The 25,712-nt window shown below is 61.5% G+C and overlaps 2 protein-coding genes across 2 annotated transcripts; both read right to left on the reverse strand.

Moving 5' to 3' along the window:
• Positions 1-209: 209 nt before the first annotated feature.
• On the reverse strand, positions 210-3,786 carry LOC135894312 (natural cytotoxicity triggering receptor 3 ligand 1-like). Its single transcript, XM_065422374.1, has 5 exons — positions 3,744-3,786; positions 2,925-3,260; positions 2,353-2,655; positions 1,660-1,775; positions 210-1,155 (listed from the first exon to the last, which is right to left on the reverse strand). Exons 1-5 carry the CDS (start codon positions 3,784-3,786, stop codon positions 1,054-1,056), a joined length of 900 nt encoding a protein of 299 aa, XP_065278446.1. The 3' UTR covers positions 210-1,053.
• Positions 3,787-11,169: 7,383 nt separating this feature from the next.
• On the reverse strand, positions 11,170-13,068 carry LOC135894313 (programmed cell death 1 ligand 1-like). Its single transcript, XM_065422375.1, has 3 exons — positions 12,959-13,068; positions 12,260-12,592; positions 11,170-11,336 (listed from the first exon to the last, which is right to left on the reverse strand). Exons 1-3 carry the CDS (start codon positions 13,011-13,013, stop codon positions 11,170-11,172), a joined length of 555 nt encoding a protein of 184 aa, XP_065278447.1. The 5' UTR covers positions 13,014-13,068.
• Between the last annotated feature and the right edge of the window lie 12,644 nt (positions 13,069-25,712).

The raw sequence follows: 25,712 nt of genomic DNA on the forward strand, positions 1-25,712 counted from the left end.
TGTGCTTGTCTCTAGCACTCAGATGCCCAACTCCCAATGGGGTCTAAACCCAAATAAATCCGTTTTACCCTGTATAAAGCTTATATAGGGTAAACTCATAAATTGTTCGCCCTCTATAACACTGATAGAGAGATATGCACAGCTGTTTGCTCCCCCAGGTATTAATACATACTCTGAGTTAATTAATAAGTAAAAAGTGATTTTATTAAATACAGACAGTAGGATTTAAGTGGTTCCAAGTAGTAACAGACAGAACAAAGCAAGTCACCAAGCAAAATAAAATAAAATGCGCAAATCTATGTCTAATCAAACTGAATACAGATAATCTCACCCTCAGAGATGCTTCAGTAAGTTTTTTTCCTCAGACTGGACCCCTTCCAGGCCTGGGCACAATTCTTCCCCCTGGTACAACTCTTGTTCTAGCTCAGGTGGTAGCTAGGGGATTCTTCATGATGGTTCCTCTCCCCTCCTGTTTGTTCTGTTCCACCCCTTTATATATCTTTTGCATAAGGCGAGAACCCTTTGTCCCTCTGGGTTTCCACCCCCGCACCCCCCACTCGAAAAGCACCAGGTTAAAGTTGGATTCCAGTTCATGTGACATGATCACATGTCACTGTAAGACCCCAAGCCTTCATTCCGCCCAGCCTGACTCACGGGAAGGCCTGCTTGCAAACAGAGCCCCAGGGAATTGTCCTGGTTGATGGGAGCCATTAAGATTCCAAACCACCATTAATGGCCCACACTTTGCAATAGGCCCTCAGAGTTATATTTCATATTCCTAGCTTCAGATACAAGAGTGGTACATTTATACAAATAGGATGATCACACTCAGTAGATTATAAGCTTTGTAATGATACCTTACAAGAGACCTTTTGCATGAAGCATATCCCAGTTACATTATATTCACTCATTAGCATATTTTTATAAAACCATATAGACTGCACAACGTCACAGCTGGAGCGCAGGATGCCACAGGACAAGGGGGGCACGGGAGGCACGGACAGCGCTGCGGGGACGGAGAGCCATGGTGCTGCAGGCAGCGGTGGGATCCTCCTATCTGCTCCATGAGGAGATCGCCTCCCGAGCCTGCTGGAACCTCTGACGCAGGGGGTCCCAGATCCGCTCCGTCGCCTGCTCCATCATCTGCTCCACCATCTGTGCGCCGGTCATGGCGGGAGAGGAGAGTTAGTGCCCAGAGGGAGAGACGTGGGTCACAGCTCAGGGCCCCGTCTCCACAGAGGCCAGGCCCCTCGGCTGTCTAGGGCTGGTTACAGGTGCTGACGCCAGCACAGGGCGTCTCCCTGGACAAGGTGCTAGGAACAACCCCCTGGGGGTCGCTTCTCCCCGGGTGTGAGGGTGACACACACACACCCCTGTCACTCGGGCAGGCCCCGTTTTTCCTGTGCCTTCCCGGGAATGTCTCTCAGGACACCCAAATCGTCTCGGCTCTTCGCCCCGCTCTGGAGCGTCTGGCCCCACAAGCGCCCGGCCGGGACGAGGCTGCACGGAGCGAAACGGGCTCTGGGCCGTCCCTGGGAACGAGGGGTGAGGGGAGAACGTGTCAGACCCAGCGCAGACAGGGCCAGAGGGATCCGTGTTAGCCGGGGGAGCGATGCTGGGACCAGTGCTGGGCACTCGCTTGGCAAACTCAGCCCTCACCTTCCTCGGCCGGCTGCCGGTGTCGCAGTAGAGCCAGCCCCCCATGGCCATGGCCAGCAGTAGTGACGCTCGCAGCACCCACAGCAGGACCCTGAGTCCCATCTCCAGGCCGCCAGCTGTTGGGGACGCACAGATCAGAGAGACCTCCCGGTCGCTGTCCTCCCTGCTCCCCCCAGGATCCCACCAAGTCCAGCGACTGCCAATCCCCCAGGGACCCCAGCGCCCACCGACTCCCGGTTCTCCTGGCCCCGACCCCAGCTCCTGGGGTATCGCACGGACACACCCTCAGACTCCCCAGGGACCTGCCTGCCCTGGTGGGAGCCACCCCCGGGCTATGTACGGCCCTGGAACGAGGGAGGTTGGAGTTCGGGGACCAGCCCTGGGCCCGACCGAGGGCCGAGTTACGGGGGAGAGGGCAGGGGCTGAGTCGCTCTAGTCTGGGGACGTACCGGCCCAGCCCAGGATCGTTCCGTGGGGACGGAGCGGGCAGGACGAGGGGTAATGGGACCAGGAATTCCCAGCTGCAGCCCAGGACCCGTCCCCCAGCAGCGCTGGGGCTGTGAGCTCGGAGAACCAACCCCCTGAGAATGACGGAGGGGAACAAGGCCGCGCTGCTGGCTGGCCGGGGCGGGCCGTGGTGGGGCTGATACCGCAGCGAGGGGCACCCAGGCCAGGGCGACCGGGCGGCCTCACCCCTGAAGGAGATCCAGAAGTCGGCCTGGCGGGACTGGTTCAGCAGGGGGTGCCGTGCCCGGCAGGAGAACAGCGCCCCCAGATCCCGCTCCGTGGGGGTGAAGCCGTAGACGGTCACCAGGCTGAAGGTCCCGTCCCGGTGCCCCCGGCGCGCGGCAGAGACGAAGGAGGCGTTTAGCTCCTGCCCGTCCCGGAGCCAGGACACTGCGATGTGCTGGGGGTAAAACCCCCGCACGCAGCACACCAGGGCGCTGTCCTCGTCCCTCTGCACCACGGGGCTGGGCACCTCGACCCGCGGCAGCGCTGGGGGAGACAGAGATGGGGAGTCCAGCGAGCCGGGCAGGGGGGGTTTCCAGGGCAGACTCCTGCCCGCCCCGCCCGCTAACCATTGCCCCAGCCGCACCCTGCCTGCACCCTGCCGACCCCCTGCCCCAGCAGCTGCAGGCGCTGGCCCTGGCCGAGGCTCTGGGGCTGGGGCCGTGCCTGGGCCCCCTGCTCTGCCAGAGACCCAGCCCCAGCACTCGGGGCAGCTGGAATACGACCTGGGGAGGCCCCTGTGCTCGTGCCCCTACCTGCAACTTGCACCTGGACCGTCCCCTCCCCGTGCTGCCCGGCATAGCGGACGGAGCAGCGGTAGGGGCCCTGGTCAGCCAGCGTGACACCGGGCAGGAGCAGTGAGGCCTGGGCGTGGCCCTGCTGCTGGGAGAACAGGATAGCGCCCACCCGGGTGCTGATGGGGATGCCGTCCAACTCAGCCACTCGCCTCTCCTGGAAGTACCAGCTGACCAGCAGCGTCTCGTCCCTCGCCCCAACGCGCAGGGCCGCGGGGAAGCTGCATTTCAGGAGCACGTAGGAGCCCAGGAGCGCTGTCACCGGGGAGGGGTCGGTGGAGACGAGGAACACGCCGGCTGTGGGGGAAGCACAATACAGATCCAGGGTCCTGGGGGGGAAGGGCCCTGTGTCCCATTCCCCCCACAGCCCACCAGCCCCCTGCCCTGGGGCGGGATTGGAGCTGGTGCCCTCCAGAGGGGAAAGGCCCCTGCCCCATCCGCCACCCCTGAGCCCGCCAGTCCCCTGCCCTGGGGCGGGATTGGAGCTGGTGCCCCCCAGAGGGGAAAGGCCCCTGCCCATTCCCCGCCCCATCCGCCACTCCCTGAGCCCGCCAGCCCCCTGCCCTGGGGCGGGATTGGAGCTGGTGCCCCACAGAGGGGAAAGGCCCCCGTCCGAGTCCCTGCCCCCCTCCCACCCCCCAGCCAGCCAGTCAGCCACCCCCAGCTGTTTTTTCAAATGAGCCCCAGTGGTTTTGGGCTCCGGACCCCTCACACCCGGGCATTGGCCGGGGCAGATGGGGGTCAGAGAGGCAGCCCCCCCCCGATTCCCCCCATACTCACCGGCACTCCCCAGCCCCAGGAACAGTGCGATCCCCACGGCCATGGCGGTGAGGCTGGACTGAGCCTCCCCTGCTCGCTGGGGCCGTGGGGCGGGGGCTGGGTCATTCCCCCGCCTGCTTAAAATACACCCGGCAGAGGTGTGTGTGTCTAAGAATAACACACACACACACACACACACACACGGTGTGCGAACCACAGAGCCCTGCTCGCAGCCAGGAGACGTCAGGCTGAACGGGGCCCCGAGGCTGTTTTGGGTTACAGCCCCCCAATGAGTGGGGGGATCAGCCCTGGCCCCACACTCTCCCCTCCCCTTTGCAGCCCCACGGAGGGTCGGGCAGTGGATGGGGAGCCAGGACTCCTGGGTCCAGTTCCCACCTCTGCCACCGACGGTCTGTGTGACCTGGGTCAAATCCCTTCCTCCCTCTGCTGTGCACGTCCGGCTCTGGGCAGCCTAAAATAGCAGGCCAGAGCTGCCTCGGACAGGCCTGTAACACCCCTCCCCAGCCACAGCAGCTGCTCCTGCCCGGCTGGGTGCAGAGCGCGGCAGATGTCAGCAGCCCGGCTCGGTGTCCAAGGCTCGCCCAGGCCCCGGGCACCGGGACAGCCACCAAGGTATCGGCGGGGAGCAGATCGTCCAGGCGCCTGCAGAGGTCCCAGCTGTCGGCGGTGGGAAGCAGCAGGCTGCCTCGGTTTCCCTCTCATCCCTCGCGTGGCACAGTGCCGCACGACTCCTCCAGGGACCCCGCTCGCGGTGAGCTCCTGGCACGGGCGATGGCCGGGGGTCTGGACGCCCCAGCCACACGCGCTCGGGGCTGGGCAGTGGCACCAGGCCAGCCCCTTCGCTCAGGGCCCGCCCGGGACGCAGGCCCCCCGGAATATCGCCAGGTACAGGAAGGCCCCTGGCTGAGTCCCCGACCTGCCCCCCCAGCGCCGGGGGCTGTTGAGGCAGCGGGGGTGGCCCCAGATCTCCTCCAGCAGCCGCTTGGCGTCAAGGGCACCGTCCAGCCTGGTGAAGTACGTGTGCAGCTTCTCGCCGGCCTGCGCCTCGCCCGCCCCCACCTCCCACAGGCAGGGCCGCATGGAGACCACCCCGTCCGGCACCGTGCCCGCCAGGACCCCCTCCGCCGGCCCCAGCCCCGCCAGGATCTCCCGGGCCCGCCCCGGGAAGCACGCCAGGGGGATCTGGCTCATGGCCTGGCACTGCGCCAGGTAGCCCGGGTACCGCCCCATCAGCTGGCGGAAGTCGTCCTTGAGGAACTGCACCAGCTCGTCCGCCGGCGCCCCCCGGTGGCGGAAGTGGGCAGCGATGCCGCGCAGCGTCGCCTCCATGTCCTCGGCGGGCTCCCCCGGCCGGCTGCCCCGCTGGGCGTAGGTCACCAGGAAGACGATGCCGACCGGGCCGTTCCTGAAGTGCGAGACGTTGAGGCAGCGGGGGTGGGTGCCACAGAACCGGTCCAGCAGGTGCCTGACGGTACAGAGCCCGGCCCCCGGCCCCGGCCGGCAGTAGTAGGTCCAGGTTTTCTCGTAGCCAGCTGCCCTGCACTGCCAGGCCCGGCACCACGGCCCGGCCTCCCAGAGATAGTGCGTCAGCGCCCGGGTGCAGCCGATGTAGAACCAGCAGCTGGGGTCCCCGGAGACCTCCTGGAGCCGGGCCTCCAGCTCGCCGGGGGCCACCGCCCGCATCCGCCGGCACTGAGCGAACCGGGCGTGGAAACCGTGAACTGCAGCCAGGAACTCCTGGGCCAGCTTCCCCCGCAGGGTCGCGGCAGGGGTCCCCGCGGGGCCGCCAGCCTCCAGCGTCCCCCTGATGGCCAGCAGATCCATGTTCAGGGTCCGGAGTTCCTCCGCCATCGCTGCGCACGGCTGCCGCTCTCTCCCTGGGACGGTGCCCTGAGGGGGGATGCAGAGAGCAGGGTCAGCACCCACAGCCTGATCCAACCCCTTGGACCCAGCTGGACACGGAGCGGGCCAAGGCTAACGGAGACGGCTTCTGGGGGAGGTCCCCAGTGATCGCCCCCTGCGTTTGCTCTGGCCTGCCCCACATCCCACCTCGGGGCAGGCCACAGGGGATAGATAAGCCTCCCTAATGCACTGCGGGGCAGGGGGAGTGCTGCTATCCCTGCTGCACAGATGGGGAAACTGAGGCAGGGAAATCAGCCCAACGTGATGCAGCAAATCACTGGAAGACTGAGGATAGAACCCAGGAGTCCTGGCTCCCAGGCCTGCCCCCGCTCTAACCACCAGCCCCCACTCCCCTCCCAGAGCCGGGAGAGAACCCAGGAGTCCTGGCTCCCAGGCCTGCCCCCGCTCTAACCACCAGCCCCCACTCCCCTCCCAGAGCCGGGCAGGGAACCCAGGAGTCCTGGCTCCCAGCTCCCTCTGCTCAGCCTCTAACCCACCAGCCCCCACTCCCCTCCCAGAGCTGGGAGAGAACCCAGGAGTCCTGGCTCCCAACCCCCCCTGCTCTAACCCACCAGCCCCCACTCCCCTCCCAGAGCCGGGAGAGAACCCAGGAGTCCTGGCTCCCAACCCCCCCTGCTCTAACCCCCAGCCCCGGGCAGGGAACCCAGGAGTCCGGGCTCCTTTCTCTGCTTTAGCCGCAGCCAGAAGCGCCTCAGCCCCTGAGCGCAGGGACCCCCCCCCCCGCCCCCCAGTACTGAGCCCCCCCCCCCGGACCCGCTGCTCGCCCCGTCCCTGACCTGGGGGGGGGCGCTGTGAGCCGGGTGGAGCTGCAGGGCCGAGCTGCCCCCCCGCACAGGGCGCAGCGAAAGCGAAAGCTGGAGAATTGCGCAATGTTTGCGCCTCGCCTCGCTGCTGGCAGCTCCAGCCCCGCCCGGCCCCTGGGGGGGGGGGCACCTCGGAGCCATTGGCAGTGACCCCCCCCCCCCCGGCCCTGCGTAGCCCCCACGCCCCGCAGCAGCCACGGCCGCCCCCCCCCCCCAGCTGCCCCCTCCCCTCCGGTGTGTGACCGGCAGCTGCGCCTCCGGGCAGGGCTGTGTCCGCTCCCTGCGGGGGGCACCTCTGGCTGGGAGGTGGGTCGGGCCGGATGGCTGGATGTGACCCCCGGGGAAACCCCACACCCGCTGCAGCGCTGCCCTCGGCTGGCTCCACGTCCACCCATGGGGGGTCCTGAGCCGTGGGGACGGGGCCAGCACGGCAACCCCTGGGGCACCAACCTCCTGGGGGACCCCACGGAGACCCCCCCGCTCTCCCTGGCCTGCTCTGTCCACGCCCTTGTCTGTCGGCCCCCCTCCCAGCCGGGTATGGGGCAGCAGCTCCCCCCGGTCGGTGCGGGGTTCGTCCCTCCCTGAGGGCTCCTGCAGGCGGCACTGCCCAGGGCAGGGTGCAAAGGGGGTGTGCAAAGAGGTGCATTCGGGGAGCTCCCCCAAGTCCCCAGGGAGCAGACGGGGTGTCCCCTGAGGCCCGGTGCAGTCAGCCTGGCCCAGGACCCCCACAGTCCAGGGGAAACGTGGGTAACCAGAGACACCCCAGTGTCCGTGGGGCGTGCGGCATTTCCTCCCCCTGCGCTGTGGGGCTAAGCACACGCTAGCTGCCCGGACACCACTGCCCCGTACGCGTTGGCTACAGCTCTCAGCAACTGCTCGACCATGCCCCGGCCTGCACCCGGCGTACCCGCCTCTGCTCACCCCGACCCACGCCCGGCACCTCCTTCCCTAGCGGGGAAGGTGTCACTTCTCCCACCCCCCCTCCTGGCTCAGGTTACAGCTCAGGTAGCTCAATGTAACTCCCAGGCTACATTCCCAGGTCAAATCTGCCCCGCTCCCTGCTCCATCACAGTGGGTGAAACCCAGGGCAAATGACAGGGGGGAGAAGGATCGGCCCCAGTCCATACACCCCCCCACAGGGGCCGGAGCCGCCGGGGATAAGGACACGCGGCCGCCGACTGGCAGCAGGACACGGAGCGTGACGAGCGTTTTATTCCTTATCCGCGCGCTGCAGCTGGCACCGCGCTGGGAGCTGATCACACGCCACGCAGCCCCCTCCCGACACGCCAAACAACAGCCCCCCATGGACGCCCCCCACCCCCGCTGTCCCCACCCAGCTCACTACCCGGGGTCTCCCAGCGGCGCAGCCACAGTGCAGGCAAATAGACCCCCCCATGGGCGCCCAGCCGTCAGCCCCGGTACCCAGCCGGCCTCCCCCATCTGACATCCGGCCCCTGGCATCCCCAGCGGTTCGAGACATCCCAGAGCCCCTTAGGGGAGACGGGGCCTGTGTCCCCATGTGCGCGCAGGATCCCGGCCCCCCGGATTTGCGGTCACACCCTGCAGAAGCGAAGCCGTTGCTGTGATGTGGGTGTCCCCGTCCGTCCCCGGGGATCCCAGCCCCGTTGCTGCGGGAGCTGTGTCCGGGGATGCTGCGAGCCCAGCGGGCGCTGGGTGGACGACCGAGGACTCACGCCTGTGCCGTCTGGTTGGCGCTCTCAGCCTGTGCCCGGGGTGGGCTCTCCTCGGCCTCCAGGCTGCCCAGACACTCCTTCACCTCGGCAGCCAGCCGGGCCAGGTGCCGCTGGAGCTCGCTGGCCGAGCGGGCGCAGCCCCCGATCACCTCCTCCAGCTGCCGCAGCCGTGGGGCACCCCCGCCCAGGGGGCAGGTGTCGGGGGGCACCGTCGGGTCTGCAACAACAGCACGGCACCGCGTCAGGGTCGCTGCAGGGTCCCAGCCCCTCGGCAGCCTGCCCCACTCCAGCCACGGCCTCACCCCGTGGGGCGGTGATGGGGAGCAGGGCGGGGTACTGGCAAGGCAGGTGGGTGCAGGCAGTATGAGGAGTGGGGCGTGTCGGTGCCCCCCAGGAGGGAGCACTGTGGGGGCAGGAGAACTGGCCATGTGGGCAGGTGGGTGCCCCCCAGCAGGGGGCGCTGTGGGGGCAGGAGAACTGGCCAGGCGGGCGGGTGGGTGCCCCCCAGCAGGGGTCGCTGTGGGGGCAGGAGAACTGGCTGTGCGGGCAGGTGGGTGCCCCCCAGCAGGGGTCGCTGTGGGGGCAGGAGAATTGGCCGTGCGGGTGGGTGGGGGCTGCCCGGGAGGGGGCAGGAGAACTGGCCGTGCGGGCGGGTCGGTGCCCCCCAGCAGGGGGCGCTGTGGGGGCAGGAGAACTGGCCGTGCAGGCGGGTCGGTGCCCCCCAGCAGGGGGCGCTGGTGCTGCTTTGCCCCCCACCCCCCCGTGCTCACCTGCCACGCGCAGGGTGAGGCTGCCCTGGGCCTGGTCGGGCGGGTAGAGGATGTAGCAGGTCCACTCCCCGCTGTCGCTGGCCGTGACGCGCTGCAGCACCAGCGAGACGTTCCCGTTCCTCACCTCGTCCTCGGCCAGGCTGAGTCCCGCCCGCGCCGCCCGCACCGCCCCGGCGAACTCCAGCACCGTGCGCCCCTCGTGCCGCCAGCACACCTGCAGCTGCTCCAGCTCCAGCTCCAGGGGCGGGTAGTCGGCCCCGACGAAGCACTCCAGCACCACGCGCTGCCCGGGGCGCGCCCGCACCGGCGAGGGGCCCACCGACACCTGCAGCCAGGCCGCTGCGGGGAGAGGGGCAGGGTCACCCCCCGCCGGGGCTGGTCTGCCATGGGGCTGCCCGCTGCACCGCCAGCCGGGCGCCCGTCCCTCCCAGCATCCTCTGGGGCGTGTCCCGTTCTCCCCCAGCATCCTCTGGGGCGGGGGGTGCCCCATTCTCCCCCAGCATCCTCTGGGGCGGGGGGGTGCCCCATTCTCCCCCAGCATCCTCTGGGGGGGGTGTCCCGTTCACTCCCAGCATCCTCTGGGGCGGGGGGGTTGTCCCGTTCACTCCCAGCATCCTCTGGGGCGGGGGGGGGTGTCCCGTTCACTCCCAGCATCCTCTGGGGTGGGGGGACCCCTCCTGGGGTGGAGTTGCCCCTGCTCCCTGCAGGACAGTTCCTGCTGCCCCCAAACCTTTGGATGGGCCTTGAATCTCTCCAGGCCAGGTCATTCTCCAGCCCCCTGGCCCTGCCCCCCAGCTCTGTTGGGGTCCCCACACCCTGCCCTGGGGTGATGGGGGGAAACTGCCTGGCCGTCCCCCTTTGGGGAAGCAGGGGCAGCTCTCATCTCCCCCCTGAGCTGGCTCCCGCCCTCCTGCCCGTCTTGGGCAGATTCAGGGGGAACCCCCAAGGCAGTGAGGTGCCCTGTCTTGGGGAGACCCCAGGGCAGCAAGGGGCCAGTCTAGGGGAGACCCAGGGGGGCCTGCGGCGGGACAGGCCCCATACTCACCAGCTGCCACGCAGCACAGGGCCAGCACGGCCCCGCGCAGACACATCTCTGGGGGTGCGCGCAGGGGGGCAGGAGGCATCGTCACTGCACCGGCAGTGCCAGGGCCGTACTGATAAAGGGCCAGCCGTGTGGCAGGGCCCCGATAAGCCCCGAACGTGGCCAGCAGCCCCCTGATTGGCTGGGACGTCCCGTCCCATCCCCCCAGGCACGTCGGCGCCGTCTGCCCGGGTTGTTTTTATCCTGGGGCAGCCGGTGACCTCGTGGGGCTGGGACCCAGGGACCCCCAGGACCCCGTGTAGGGCTGTCCCAGCCGGGCCAGGGGGGCGGGTCCCTGCCCCAGCCCTGCTCTGTGTCGGCGCGGGGACCCCAGCCCAGGGGTGTGTCACCCCCCACCCGGCTCTGGGCTCCGCTCCCCTCGGGTCATAGTCGCCCCTTCCTGGGGGCAGCGCTGCCCGAGCCCAGCCAGGCCTCAGCCAATGCCCCGGCCACGGGACACCCTCTCCTCCCTCCCAGGCAGCGTCCCAGCAGGGAGAGGGGCCGGTCCCTGCACCCCCTGGGATGGGGCAGCCCTGTTCCCCTCCGGGGGGGCCTGTCCCACCGCCCCAGGTGCAGAGAGTGTGGGGCTGGGATGGGGGCCCAGCTGCAGAGTTCACCCCCAACACCCCGCATTGCAGACAAGGACACAGACCATGCATCACCAGCGGCTTTATTCAGACAACAGCTCACAACCTGCGTCCCAGTGCCGCCCCATGGGGCCACCCGAAAGCTGAGCCCCCATCTCCCCTAATACACAACCCCCGCCCTGCCCCAATGCACAGCCCCCCCACCCCATCCCCCCAATGCACAGCCCCCCCCACAGCACCCCCCAATGCACAGCCCCCTGCTACATCCCCCCAATGCACAGCCCCCCCACCCCATCCCCCCAATTCACAGCCCCCGCCCTGCCCCAATGCACAGCCCCCTGCTACATCCCCCCAATGCACAGCACCCCCACACGCAGCACCAAGCAAAGCCCCCACCCCCCCCGCCCCCCCAGCCCCGATCCTGTTCCAGCAGCTCCCTGGCTCTTTCCCGCCGCGATGCCTCCCCTGCCGCTCTCTCCATATCCGCCCCCAGCTGGCCCCATAGATGCCCCACAGCGCCGAGATCACCCCCGCGTTGCCCGGGCGCCCCCTGGGGTCGGGGCCGGGCTCAGGCCTCCCCCCCAGCCCTGGCGCCCGCCGCCTCCAGCGTGCGGCTGATCTGCTGCAGGAGGGTCAGCACCTGGTCCAGCTTCTCCAGCACCAGGGGGTCGGGGTCGGGGGCGCAGGCGTGAGGGGCCACGGCCTCCGGCTCCTCCGCGGGCGGCTTCGCGGGGTCTGCGGGGCACAAACCGGGGACACCCGTCACCACGACCGGCGCACGCCTGCCCCTGCCGCCCCGGCCGCCTCCATCACAGGGGCAGCAACTGCGGCTGCTGCAGCCCCCGCCTCGCCCAGCAGGGGGCGCTGTGGGGGGAGCTCCCAGCTACTCCCGCTCCAGCCTCGCCCAGCAGGGGGCGCTGTGGGGGGAGCTCCCAGCTACTCCCGCTCCCGCCTCGCCCAGCAGGGGGCGCTGTGGGGGGAGCTCCCAGCTACTCCCGCTCCCGCCTCGCCCAGTAGGGGGCGCTGTGGGGGCAGGGCCCAGCTACTCCCGCTCCAGCCTCGCCCAGCATGGGGCGCTGTGGGGGGAGCTCCCAGCTACTCCCGCTCCAGCCTCGCCCAGCAGGTGGCGCTGTGGGGGGAGCTCCCAGCTACTCCCGCTCCCGCCTCGCCCAGCAGGGGGCGCTGTGGGGGGAGCTCCCAGCTACTCCCGCTCCCGCCTCGCCCAGCAGGGGGCACTGTGGGGAGTGGGCGGGGTGCTGGCTGTGGGGGCAGGGCCCAACTACTCCAGCCTCTCCCAGCAGGGGGCGCTGTGGGCACGGGGTGGGAGCTCTGTCCGGGGGCCGGGGAATGGAGCGGGTGCACTGGCTGTGGATGGGAGCTCCCAGCTCTATGGAGAGCAAGGGGAGTGTTGGCCAGCCTGTGACAGGACCCCATGGCAGGGCCCTATGCATGACCCATAGCACGACCCATGACAGGGCCCGTGGCAGGACACCATGCCAGGACTGCATGGCAGGGCCCCATGCATGGCCCATAGCAGGACCCATGGCACGACCCCTGGCGGGCCCCATGGCAGGCCCCATGGCTCGACCCATAGCAGGACCCATGCACGACCCATGGCATGACCCATAGCAGGCCCCCTGGTGGGCTGGCCGCCTTACCCTCGACTTGGAGGACGACCTGTTTGATGCGCACGTCGGGCGCGTAGGTGACGTAGCAGCGGTAGTTGCCGGCGCTCTCCGGGGTCACCTTGCTGAGGTAGAGCGCAGCGTTGCCACTCCGCAGCCCCTCCACTCTCAGGTTGGCGCCCGGCCGGCTCTCGCTCACCACGTTGTCGAACTCCACCAGCTGCCCGCCCCGGTGGAACCACTGCACCACCAGCTGGCTCAGGTCCACGGGTGGCTGTGGCACGGAGAATTGGCACTTCAGCACCACGTCATCCCCCACCTTGGCTCGCACCGGGGAGGCGTCCGTCTCCACCGCCAGCTTGCCGGCTGCATGGGCACAGACAGCAGGGGAGGGTCAGCGGCCGGGGAGGGGGTGACACGGAGACCGGCTTGGTCTGGGGGTGACGCTGACACAGCCGCTCAGCCAGGGAGCAGCGGCCCCGGTAAAGCCGTGGGGTCCCCGCACCAGCACTGGGGACGGAAGGGGGGACAGGGGGTGATTGTCTCTGCCCTGCTCCCTCCAGCTCCTGGCCCAGCCAGCGGGCACTGGCGATGGGGGTCTCCCGGGCCCCCCGATGGAGCCCTCCCCACCCTGCCCAGGGGGTCAGCCCCTCGGGGGCTCTGCCCTGCAGCGGGGGGACGTGTTAGTCCCTCAGGGCACTCCATGTCCATGGCGGGCCCCCGGCCACTCACCGCAGCCCCCGAGGAGGCCGAGGAGGATGAGGAGGGTCAGCGGGGAGCAGCTCATCGCGACACTGGCGCTGTCTGTGTCTGCTCCGCAGGGCGTCAGGCTCAGACTGGCAGCCCCCAGGCCCCCAGCTCAGCCAGGGGGCAGCGTTATCGGGGGCAGCAGCAAACGGCTCCGTAATGGGCGGGAGGGCGAGGCCCAGCCACGACTGGACCCCGGAGATAAGGCTTGTACTGATCATTCGCTGACATGTGCCCCACGGCGCCCGGCCTGGCTCTGTGCTGATCCCCCCAGAGAGCCTGGGGTCTGTGCCAGCCCTGCCCCCCCACCCCCGGGCCTGGGGTCTGTGCTGATCCCCCCGGCCTGGGTCTGTGCCAGCCCTGGCCCCCGCTCTGGCTGCCAAGCTGGGTTTGGGGCAGTCTCTGGCGGCTCCCCCCAACTGTCCAGGCCGGTGGGTCTGTGTGAGGCCGGTGCGATGGGGACCGTAGCTCTGGGCTCCCGCTGACCCGGGGGCAGGCCGGGGCCTCGCTGGGGCGGCACCAGCCCTGTCAGGGAAAGGGCCTGGGGTCCCCAGCCCCGCTCCACGCCCGGGTGTGACATTATTGACATGAACTGGGACTGTATAGATCATTGTTGCAACCAAAGTCCTGTAGTGGCACCAAATCTTGTATAAAGGGGGTCAAATGAGGTGTCTAAGACAAGGTTATGATTATGCTCTCTCTGTGTGTGTATCAGTTTTGTAGTTGAAGTTATGAATATTGGCTCTATACTGTCTGTATTTCAAACTTCTGCTATGCTTCTGGGTGACTGTGATGAAGTGAGACTGTTCTTAATGTTTCCTCTGAATATTGTAGGGGTGCCTCAGTTTCCCCTATGCATTTCTTAAGTCTCTAGGTGGTGGGATAAAGGCCAGTGTGCATAAATGGGCAACACTCTGCCTCCTGGCAACTAATGGCCGGGGCCCTTCCCCCCTGCCAGGGGATAGCTAAAGGTGTTGGAGAACAAAGGAATCAGGTGACCTCCTGGCCTGGGAAAGAGACAAAGCCCAGAGGATGAGGGGCTGGAGGGGGTTTCAGTTTGGAGCTGGCTGGGGACGGGAAGTGAGGGCAGACGGGGGTGTCTGGCTCACTGGGCCCCAGAATGGACCCGGCTGAGGGGTCCGGTTCTCTGGATCTACAAGCTCTGTTCTAGACCGTGTTCCTGTCATCTAATAAACCTCTGTGTTACTGGCTGGCTGAGAGTCACGTCTGACTGCGAAGTGGGGGGGGGGCAGGACCCTCTGGCTCCCCCAGGACCCCGCCTGGGCGGACTCGCTGCGGGAAGCGCACGGAGGGGCAGAGGACGCTGAATGCTCCAAGGTCAGACCCAGGAGGTGAAGCCGTGTGAGCTCCTTGCCCTGGAGACAGTCTGCTCACAGAGAGGAGACTTCCCCAGAGTCCTGCCTGGCTTTGTGGGGAGCAGTTCCAGAGAATCACCCGGGGACTTTGTGACAGTGACAGCCCAGACAAGTTGGTGTTAGCTCTGCCTAGCCGGCTTGATGGCCCATTAAGGACTATCAGCTACAACTGATCCATTGAGAGAAGCAGATACACCTGGTGACTCAGCAAGGCAGGGACAGGCCTAGGGACAGAACTCTGAGGTTTTTCCAGGCCATGTGCTGGATAGCGTGTCTGTGGGACAAAAAAAGAAAAGACCACACGGCAAGAGACTATAAAAAGCTGCTGCAGCTCCTCCATCTTGTCTTCAATCCTGCTTCTGACCTCTGGAGGGACTTTGCTACAAGCTGAAGCTTTGAACAAAGGACTGAGGACCCATCCCAGCGGGGGATGTATTCCAGAGACTTGATTTGAACCTGCAGTTTATTCTATCGCTGCTGCAAGCCTGAACCAAGAACTTTGCCATTACTGGATGTAATTGATTCCATTTAACCGATTCTAGCTCTTGTCCATATCTTTTTCCTTTTATGAATAAACCTTTAGATTTTAGATTCTAAAGGATTGGCAACAACGGGGGGGAGAGAGATAGCTCAGTGGTTTGAGTGTTGGCCTGCTAAACCCAGGGTTATAAGTTCAGCCCTTGAGGGGGGCCCCTTAGGGGGTCTGGGGCATAATCAGTGCTTGGTCCTGCTAGTGAAGGCAGGGGGCTGGACTCGATGACCTTTCAAGGTCCCTTCCAGTTCTAGGAGATAGGATATCTCCATTAATTTAAATGGATTGAGAACTGGTTAAAAGACAGGGAACAAAGGATAGGAATTAATGGTAAATTATCAGAATGGAGAGGGGTAACTAGTGGTGTTCCCCAAGGGTCAGTCCTAGGACTGATCCTATTCATAAATGATCTGGAGAAAGGGGTAAACAGTGAGCTGGCAAAGTTTGCAGATGATACTAAACTGCTCAAGATAGTTAAGACCAAAGCAGACTGTGACGAACTTCAAAAAGATCTCACAAAACTAAGTGATTGGGCAAAAAAATGGCAACTGAAATCTAATGTGGCTAAATGTAAAGTAATGCACATTGGAAAAAATAACCCCAACTATACATACAATATGATGGGGGCTAATTTAGCTACAAGGAGTCAGGAAAAAGATCTTGGAGTCATCATGGATAGTTCTCTGAAGATGTTCATGCAGTGTGCCGAGGTGGTCAAAAAAGCAAACAGGATGTTAGGAATCATTAAAAAGGGGATGGAGAATATATTATTCATAGATTCATAGATTCTAGGACTGGAAGGGACCTCGAGAGGTCATCGAGTCCAGTCCCCTGCCCGCATGGCAGGACCAAATACTGTCTAGACCATCCCTGACAGACATTTATCTAACCTACTCTTAAATATCTCCAGAGATGGAGATTCCACAACCTCCCTAGGCAATTTATTCCAGTGTTTAACCACCCTGACAGTTAGGAACTTTTTCCTAATGTCCAACCTAGACCTCCCTTGCTGCAGTTTAAGCCCATTGCTTCTTGTTCTATCCTCAGAGGCTAAGGTGAACAAGTTTTCTCCCTCCTCCTTATGACACCCTTTTAGATACCTGAAAACTGCTATCATGTCCCCTCTCAGTCTTCTCTTTTCCAAACTAAACAAACCCAATTCCTTCAGCCTTCCTTCATAGGTCATGTTCTCAAGACCTTTAATCATTCTTGTTGCTCTTCTCTGGACCAATGGAGATATCCTTCTTATTGCCCGTATATAAATCCATGGTACGCCCACATCTCGAATACTGCATACAGATGTGGTCTCCTCATCTCAAAAAAGATCTACTGGCATTAGAAAAGGTTCAGAAAAGGGCAACTAAAATGATTAGGGGTTTGGAACGGGTCCCATATGAGGAGAGATTAAAGAGGCTAGGACTCTTCAGCTTGGAAAAGAGGAGACTAAGGGGGGATATGATAGAGGTCTATAAAATCATGAGTGATGTGGAGAAAGTAGATAAGGAAAAGTTATTTACTTATTCCCATAATATAAGAACCAGGGGCCACCAAATGAAATTAATAGGCAGCAGGTTTAAAACAAATAAAAGGAAGTTCTTCTTCACGCAGCGCACAGTCAACTTGTGGAACTCCTTACCTGAGGAGGTTGTGAAGGCTAGGACTATAACAGGGTTTAAAAGAGAACTGGATAAATTCATGGTAGTTAAGTCCATTAATGGCTATTAGCCAGGACGGGTAAGGAATGGTGTCCCTAGCCTCTGTTTGTCAGAGGGTGGAGATGGATGTCAGGAGAGAGATCACTTGATCATTGCCTGTTAGGTTCACTCCCTCTGGGGCACCTGGCATTGGCCACTGTCGGTAGACAGGATACTGGGCTAGATGGACCTTTGGTCTGACCCGGTATGGCCGTTCTTATGTTCTTATGATTTGTGGGTAAGATCTGACTTGTATATTGACCTGGGTCTGGGGCTTGGTCCTTTAGGATCGGGAGAACCTTTTTTCTTTTACTGGGGTTTTGGTTTTCATAACCATTCGTCCCCATAACGAGTGGCACTGGTGGTGATACTGGGAAACTGGAGTGTCTAAGGGAATTGCTTGTGTGACTTGTGGTTAGCCAGTGGGGTGAGAGCAAAGTCTTCTCTGTTTGGCTGGTTTGGTTTGCCTTGGTGTGCAAAGGATCCTAGCCTGGGGCTGTGACTGCCCGGCTCTGAGCAATTTGTCCTGAATTGACACTCTCAGTTAGGTCCCACCAGAACCAGCATCATTACACCAGGGCAGGGACACTCAGTGTGAACGCACCCGGCCCTCACACACACACACACACACACACACACACACACACACACACACACACACACACACACACACACACACACACACACACACCCCCGCTGTGCTCAGCTTGCACCGAGGCAGGGAGCGTCTCACAGGCTCGGCCGTCCCCTCCCTGGCAGGGCCGGCTCTAGGTTTTTTGCTGCCCCAAGCAAACAATTTTTTGGCTGCCCCTGTCTTCCTTTTAAACAAATAAAACAAAAAAATGGCAATGGCTGTTGAAAATAGCAATTCCAGTCCTAATAACCACTGGGAAGCATTTCTTGCTCAATTTTATCCTACTTTTTCTACAGCAAGTTACAGTGGATCAGTATATTTGATTTGGGAGAAATGAAGTAACAGCTGCCCAAATTGAGCTTGAGCACTCCTGAATTTTGAGGTGTTCAAATCTGGAAGGCAGGTGCTAGATTCCCTTTCTGAATATTAGCTATATCTGGAAAGGAAAAGTCAATTTCTGCTTCCATGGCTCAGAAGTGGAAATCCTCCTAAGTGCCTGGTACTGTATCTAAAGCTACCCAGGTCCAGAGCCTCCCCTCCCTTACTTTTCCTTTTAAATTCTAGTGGGATCCACGTACCTGGCTTGCTAGGCTTCAGATAGAGAGGTGCACTGTCCATTTAGTCCCCCCAATTCTTTCTTTGGGGGAGAGCCCAGGGCAGGGGCGGCAGGAGGTGCAGGTGGGGGCCAGAGCTGGGGCAGCAGGGAGTGCGGGTGCGGGGGGGGGGAAGAGCCCAGGGCTGGGACGGCAGGAGATGAGGGTGGGGGAGAGCCCAGGGCTGGGGTGGCAGGAGATGCGGGGGGGGGGGGGAAGAGCCCAGGGCTGGGGCAGCAGGAGGTGCGGGTAGGGGGAGAGCCCAGGGCTGGGGCAGCAGGGGAGTGCAGGTGGGGGCCAGGGCTGGGGCGGCAGGGGGTGTGTGCGGGGGAGAGCCCAGGTCTGGGGGGGCTCTGGGGCAGAGACAGGGCTGGGGGGTGCTTGCAAACCGCAGGGTCAAGGGGTCGCAGTGGGGAGAGGGGAGACACCGGGGGAGGGGGGGTCAGTACCAGTGACTGGGGAGGGGTCGCAGTGAGGAGAGGGGGAGACACTGGGGGGAGGGGTCAGTATCAGTGACTGGGGAGGGGTCGCAGTGGGGAGAGGAGGAGACACCGGGAGAGGGAGGGGTTGCAGTGGGGCGAGGAGAACAAGCCGCCCGGGGACCCAGCCGGCCCCACAGGGTAGACAGCCGGAGGACTCAGCAGTAGGGCGGGCAGCGGGACCCAGGCCCACACCCAGCCTGGCCTGGTTCGATCCCGGGGCCATGGGGCCAGGGGCCGTGTTGGGGGCAGCGCTGGATGGCTAACACCTTTGAAAACCAGTGGCTATGTCTTCACTGCAAAAAGAGGTCCCATTCTTCCTTAAGTGGCCAGGCAGCCTCAGCATCTCTGAGACGGAGAGAGGGCTGGTCTACACTAGAAAGTTAGATTGATCCAGCTACGTCATTCCAGGGCATGAAAAATCCACACCCCTGAGCGACATAGTTAAGCCAAACTAAGTCCCAGTGTAGACGGTGCTAGCTGAGAGTCTGAAACAGGAGCGTTTTAGGTATAGACATAGCCTGAGCCTCTGGGCTCCAGCACTCCTGTTTCAGACTGTCAGCTCTGCCCTGTGAGTCCAGCTGAGACGCTCTTACAGTCTCCAGGGACCAATGCACCTCAGCAGGTATTTGCAGGGACACCCAGCAGCCTTTGCAAACAGAATCGGGTTCATTAGTCAGCTGGAGCCCAGGTAGGAAGTCCCTAGGTTAGCACCGAGAAATGAAGGTTAAGGCATAGTCCATTCTGGCCAAGCCAGCTCTCCGCCCAGCCACGCTGCCGTGGAATCCATGGTTGGGCCTGACCGTCTTTCTCCTTTGTCAGACCAAGGTGCAAGCTGAGTGTCACGGAGTATGGGGGGACTCAGGGCCCTGCACCCCCGGCGTCCTGCGATTCACCATGACTCTCAGCCAGCCAGTAAAGCAGAAGGTTTATTTAGACGACCGGAATACAGTCCAAGACAGGTCTTGCAGGCACAGACAACAGGACCCCCTCAGTTAGGTCCATCTTGGGGTCCCCGGGCACCCTAGCCCCCCTGGGAGGTCAGAGCCCCGTCTGCCTCCCAGCCATGGTCACTAGCCAGCTCCTCAGACCCTGCCTTCAGCGACCCCTCTCCCAGCCTTTGTTCAGTTTCCCGGGCAAAGGTGTCACCTGGCCCCAGCCCCCTCCTGGGTTCTCAGGTTACATGCTCAGGTATTCTCCTTCGGTCAGTCTCCCATCCCCCAATGCAGACCGTCCTAGCCACACTCCCCTGTCAGCATTCAAAGCCCACAGTAAGAACAGTCCCAGTTCGTCACATCTCTCCCCCCTTCGAGACCGAACTGAGCGGAGTCACTTTAGCCAGTGACCCGGAGAAGTTCGAACCTACCCCCGTTCCCATGGATGCCCCCAGCATCCCTCCCATTCCTTGGTGAGAATTACACCAGGCCCCTCCAGTTTCACGCCCCCCCCTTAGATCGGGGGTGCTCGATGGCACTCGTAGTTCGCATGTGGGAAGGTTTATGGGGTCTGTGCCCTTTTCCCACCCCAATACCCCTGGGGTTCCAACTGGGCTGCGGTCTTCTCCCAGCACTCCAGTCTGGAGGTCTGTGCTTCGGGCTCTCTTGGTTCAGAGCCCCCCTTTTAACCTTGGCCACCCTCTGGAAAGGCTCCTCTATGCTGGGCAAGGGTCCTAAAGCTGTTTTCCCCTTGTCCTGGGCCTTCCTCCCCCTCTGACAGGGGTCACAGGATCGGCAGTACTGCCGGACAGTAACAAAGACCCCAGGCCAGTAAAAGCTCCGTAGCAGCCTCTGCTGGGTACGCCAGGTTCCCTGGTGCCCTGGGAAGGGGGTGTCATGGGCCCGGTACAGCAGCTGGCGGCGATACTTCTGGGGTACCACCAGCTGCCTCCTGATCCCCCCTGACCCCATCTTCCCTGGGGGAGCCCATTCTCGGTACAGGAACCCCTTCTCCCACAGGAACCTTTTCCGGCCACCTCTCCCCATGGTCTGTACCGCACCGAGGTCGGCCAGGTCCCTTATCTTCCGCAAGGAGGGGTCTTTCTGCACCTCGGCCTGGAACTCAGCAGCTGGGACAGGGATGGCCACCTGCTCTCTCTCGCCGGCTGGGTCTGAAGCCGCAGCCTCCCTGAGCCGTGTCCCTGGGCGTTCCCTCCCCACCAGGTTAGGGTCCTGCGCCTCGGGCAAGGCCCCCTCCCCAAGGTCAGGGCGCAGTGCTCCTCGCCGGCTCTGACTGCGGGTCACAACCAGTGCATTCTGGGGGTTGCTTGGCCAGTCCTCCAGGTCCCCCCCCATCAACACCTCAGTGGGCAAATACGGGTGTACCCCCACATCCTTGGGGCCCTCCTTGGCCCCCCACTTCAGGCGTACCCTCGCCACGGGCACTTTGACTGGTGTCCCGCCCACCCCCGTCAGGGTCAGGTAGGTGTTGGGCACCACCTGATCTGGGGCCACCACCTCGGGCCGGGCCAGCGTCACCTCTGCGCCCGTATCCCAGTATCCATCGACCTTCCTCCCATCCACCTCCAGGGGAACGAGGTACTCTTTCCGGAGGGACCGCCCCGCGCCCACCGTATAAACCAAAAACCCTGAGTCTGGAGCATCCCGCCCCACAGAGGAGCAGGCCTGGAGCTCTCCTCCCTCCTTAGCAGGTGGTACTCTGCCAGCCCCCCTTCCCTGGGAGTGCTGCCTCTCGCCCGGCTGGGTCTCTACCCAGTCAACCCTCTGTGGGTTTGGTCTGCTCAGTCTGTCCCTGAGCCTGGGGCACTGGGCCCGTATGTGACCTCTCTGGTCACAGTGATAGCAGACCATGTCCCAGGGGTCCCCTCGAGTGGGTTGGATGGACCTGACGCTGGATCTTCCCCTTTGGTGGGGTTTCTCCGTATTTTCCCGCTGGGAGGGCCCATGGTGACTCTCGCTCTGCGTTGTGGTGGGACTGTTCCTTTGGGACTCCTCCCTGCCAGCCCCTGACCGGCTCTTCACAAACTCATCGGCCAGCCTGCCTGCATGTCGCGGGTTCTCTGGCTTTTTGTCCACCAACCACAGCCTCAGGTCGGATGGGCACCGCTCATACAGTTGCTCCAGTACCAGCAGTTTAACCAGGTCCTCCTTTGTCTGGGCCCCATCTGCCCACTTGCTGGCGTATCCTTCCATGCGGACGGCTAGTTGCAGATATGAGATCTCAGGGGTTTTATCCTGACTCCGGAACCTCTCCCGGTACATCTCAGAAGTCAGCCCAAACTCACGTAGCAGGGCCTTTTTGAATAGTTCATAGTCCCTTTTTTCCGCCTCTTACAGTTGGCGGTACAAGGCCACGGCTTTGGGGTCCAGTAAGGGGGTGAGAACCCGGAGTCTGTCCGCAGGATCAACCTGGTGCAGCTCGCAGGCCGTCTCAAAGGCATCCAGGAAGTCATCCATGTCCTCCCCCTCCTTACGTGGGGCCAGGATGCACTTATCAAAGCTCCGTGCAGTCCTGGGTCCCCCCTCACTCACCGCAGCCGGGGTCTCGCGGCCCTTCAGCCTCACCAGCTCCAGTTCATGATGCCTCTGTCTCTCTTCATGCTGCCTTTGTCTCTCATTCTCCTCCCGTTCATGCTGCCTCAGTTTCTCTTTCTCCTCCCGTTCATGCTGTCTCTGGTGTTCACGATCCTCCAGCTCTCTCAGTTTTAGCTCTATCTCCCATTCCAGCCCATTCCGCTCCACGGATGCTGCGCGTGGCCGGGAGGATCCCCTGCTGGCCGGGGGGGTCACTGCGCCCTCGGTATTTGCTGGGCTCCTCCCCACCCTTCCCCTAGGCATAGGAAGGAGGGGTCTCGGGAAGCCCTCAGCAGCCGGCTGACCACTCCCAGATGGGACAGACACTGGGGCCTGCGCTGCATCTGCCAGGCTGCTTCCCTCAGAGACAGGGATCAGTTCATTCGCGCGATCTCCCTTCTCCAACTGGGCAATGAGCTGTTCTTTGGTGAGCTTCCCAATGCGCACCCCCCTCTGCTTGCACAGCTCCACCAGGTCGCTCTTAAGCCGCTTGGCATACATCTTCCTGCTGGCCACTCACAGGCCTGTGTGCCCACCGCTCCCCACAGTCTCCAGGGAGACCCCTAGTGTGCCAGCCCTTCTCGAGGTCACCACCTCTCTGCCAGGGTCGAGCTGCAGACTCCTCCGCCCCTGGGACCACTCGCTGCGATCCCCCGGGGGACCCTGTTACTGCAAAAGTCCTTCTCGCTGGTCACACACTCCCAGGGGTGATAACCGTCTCTCTCTGACTCTTCAGCACGCCTGGTCCCCGTCAATCCCCCTTCGCTTTACTTCTCCCCAGTCACTTACTGCAGGAAGCGCCGTCCACGGGGTGCAGTAGATCCCACCGCTGCCACCAGTTGTCACGGAGTATGGGGGGACTCAGGGCCCTGCACCCCCGGCGTCCTGCGATTCACCATGACTCTCAGCCAGCCAGTAAAGCAGAAGGTTTATTTAGACGACCGGAATACAGTCCAAGACAGGTCTTGCAGGCACAGACAACAGGACCCCCTCAGTTAGGTCCATCTTGGGGTCCCCGGGCACCCTAGCCCCCCTGGGAGGTCAGAGCCCCGTCTGCCTCCCAGCCATGGTCACTAGCCAGCTCCTCAGACCCTGCCTTCAGCGACCCCTCCCCCAGCCTTTGTTCAGTTTCCCGGGCAAAGATGTCACCTGGCCCCAGCCCCCTCCTGGGTTCTCAGGTTACATGCTCAGGTATTCTCCTTCGGTCAGTCTCCCATCCCCCAATGCAGACTATCCTAGCCACACACCCCTGTCAGCATTCACAGACCACAGTAAGAACAGTCCCAGTTCGTCACACTGAGCCTGCCCCAAAAGCCACCTCTTATCACAGCCTCCTCCCGACCCACGCTGAGTCCACATGTTCCACCCGCAGGAGATTCCCATGGACAGGGGTCAGCTGTTCTGTCCTTGGGGATTCTATTGCCTTTGGGGACCCACCATTGATCTGGGTCGGTTTCAGCCAGTCCTTTAACGACCCCTTCATTCCACCCCAGAGAGTTATGTGACACAACATCTCATGTCCCCTGCTCTGCCCCAAGAGAGTATTTAACCTGTCGGCAACCAATGAGTGTGATGCTTCCAGGGGTACCCAGGGCTGGGAGGCACCTCGCTATCATCTGCTCTTAGTGGGAGGGAGACTCGTCTGTGCCTGCCAGGGGTCGGCTCTCGGACTCCACCAGCCACAGGTGACAGAAGGAACAGCACACTCAGCTTACCAGTTACACCTCAGACCACCGCTCAGCTTAACACACAGCTCTTGGACTCGATTTCACTATAAACGTATCTAAGTGTATTTAACACAGAGCAGAGATTCACGTAACAGCAAGTAGGCAGAAATAGTGGTAGCAATTGGTTATATGTAAAACAAAATCATAATACGTCTCCTGGAGTCTAGACTTAACTAACAGGACACCCTCCTGCTCCATAGAGGTCAGCTCATCCAAAGTCTTTCTCCCAGCATTTAACAGCCGTGACCTTCTGTTCATCAGACAAGCACGCTGGCAGCTTGTCCCTAGGTGAAGGACACCGTGTGTCTCCGTGTATTCTCCTGATATACCAGCCTATTCCTTGCTCTTGTCATAAACAGCTCACCCCCTGCTGTGCGTTCCTTCCTGTCGATCCTGTGATCTCTTGTCGACTTCGCAGTGTTGATTACCTGTTGGCTCTGTGTGCAATAGCCTCACATTGTAAGACACACAACCCACAATGGTCAGCCAGGGAGAAGGGTGTCTCCTACCCTCTGCCGGAACAGAACTCGTTTTTCACCTTCTGGTGACCTGTCAATGTGCATACCTTAAGAACCTCATTTTCAGTAGAGATACATAACTTTTTTAATAATATCCTTACATACATCTCACAATGATTACATGTTACACGAACCCAAAGTTTCATGGCAAGACACCCTGTTGATATAGTGATTTTCCTTCACTGGGGCCAATGAGTTTTGCACCGTCATCCTGTAATCAATTGTTGTTTGACGAGTGCTTGTTTTCTTAAATTTGTCCTCATCACAGCTATCTTGTTCTTTCATTGATAGGTGCCTGTCTCATCTTTAGAGTCGTCAATCTGCCCTCCTCTGACATTCCAATAGGGGCGTGTTGCAGCCTCCTGGCGCCCTTGCGTCTGTCTCCGGTTCCTCCCTAGACCATCTGGTTCAGCGATGGCCTTCACACTTATCTCTTAACACACATTCCTCATTCACACACAACACAGAATTCATTTACACAGAACATTTTGAACAGGAACATCAAATTGCAATGGAAAAGAAAACAATCACGGCATTCTTTTATTTATTTAAAATGCTAAACGTACAACAAAGTGGTCACCTCAAAGGTCTGTTACTGCCTTGAAATCAGTCCAGACACACAGAAATTCTGGAGATGCGTCTCTACCAGTGGCTGTTAGGTTATTCCGTTCTGCTGTTCTGGCAGGATATGATCAAATCATACATCAATACATTTAATACACACTACATTCTTATATTATTCTTTAGCCTTCATTCTAAACTATACAAAATACAAACAATAAATCCTAGTACTACACTGGGCTAGATGGACCTTTGGTCTCACCCAGTATGACTGTTCTTATGTTCACACAGGGCAATTCATATTTTAACATGTGAGCTGGAAGGGGTCAATCCTAGACTATGTCTACACTATGAACTAGGGGCACAATTCCCCTGCTGAATACAAACCCTCCTGAAACTGGTGGGTACATACTTGGCATGGCTAAACCGTGCCTTCACTGCCCGCTACCCACACTACTGTGGCTACACAGCCATTTATACGTGCACTAGTGTGATGAGAGATAGTGCAAATATGTGTACATGAACGGGGGACTCACACCTCTCGTTTGTGGTGTGTAATAACCTTAGGGAGGAACTTAGCTAGAACAGGTTAAGACTACATCTGCCTTGTCTTCAGTAGGTTTTGAACATGAGGTCATTTAACATGAGTTAAAAACACACCTGTTCAGTGAAGACAAGGTCTAAAGAATTGTTTTGCTGAAGGACGCTTAGGCTCGCCATGAGGGGTCATTGGTGTGGAACACTCAGAGAGAAACTCCCTAGAGAAAGAAGAGGCCACGCAGGAACTGCACCCAGAGAGGGGGACTGTGGTTATGGCTACACTCCAGAGCTTACAGCAGCACCAGTGCTGCTAGTAACACTGCTAGTTCAGATGCTCTAACCCGACGGGAGAGAGCCGCCCCTGTGAGTGGTGGTATATGAGGGGGAGGGAGGAGCTCTCCCACGGACATAGCACTGTCCACACTGGCGTTTAGGTCGGTGTAACTTATGTCGCTTAGGGGGTGGTTTATTCATACCCCTTAGGGACATAACTTATACCTACCTAAGCTGTAGCATGTACCTAGCCGGTGTGGGTTAACCCTCCCCTCTTTGTCT

This window comes from Emys orbicularis, chromosome 24, assembly GCF_028017835.1.
Source record: "Emys orbicularis isolate rEmyOrb1 chromosome 24, rEmyOrb1.hap1, whole genome shotgun sequence".
Classification (NCBI taxonomy): Eukaryota; Metazoa; Chordata; order Testudines; family Emydidae; genus Emys; species Emys orbicularis.

Bases quoted from the DNA above. Each gene is read 5' to 3' on its own strand.
- LOC135894313 (XM_065422375.1), bottom strand. From the start codon at position 13,013: ATGAGCTGCTCCCCGCTGACCCTCCTCATCCTCCTCGGCCTCCTCGGG. The intron at 12,593-12,958 runs GTGAGTGGCCGG...GTGCCCATGCAG, and splicing joins CGGCCTCCTCGGGGGCTGCG to CCGGCAAGCTGGCGGTGGAG. The intron at 11,337-12,259 runs GTAAGGCGGCCA...TGTGCCCCGCAG, and splicing joins GGTCGTCCTCCAAGTCGAGG to ACCCCGCGAAGCCGCCCGCG.
- LOC135894312 (XM_065422374.1), bottom strand. From the start codon at position 3,786: ATGGCCGTGGGGATCGCACTGTTCCTGGGGCTGGGGAGTGCCG. The intron at 3,261-3,743 runs GTGAGTATGGGG...CTTCCCCCACAG, and splicing joins CCTGGGGCTGGGGAGTGCCG to CCGGCGTGTTCCTCGTCTCC. The intron at 1,156-1,659 runs GTGAGGGCTGAG...ACCGGCGCACAG, and splicing joins CCGGCAGCCGGCCGAGGAAG to ATGGTGGAGCAGATGATGGA.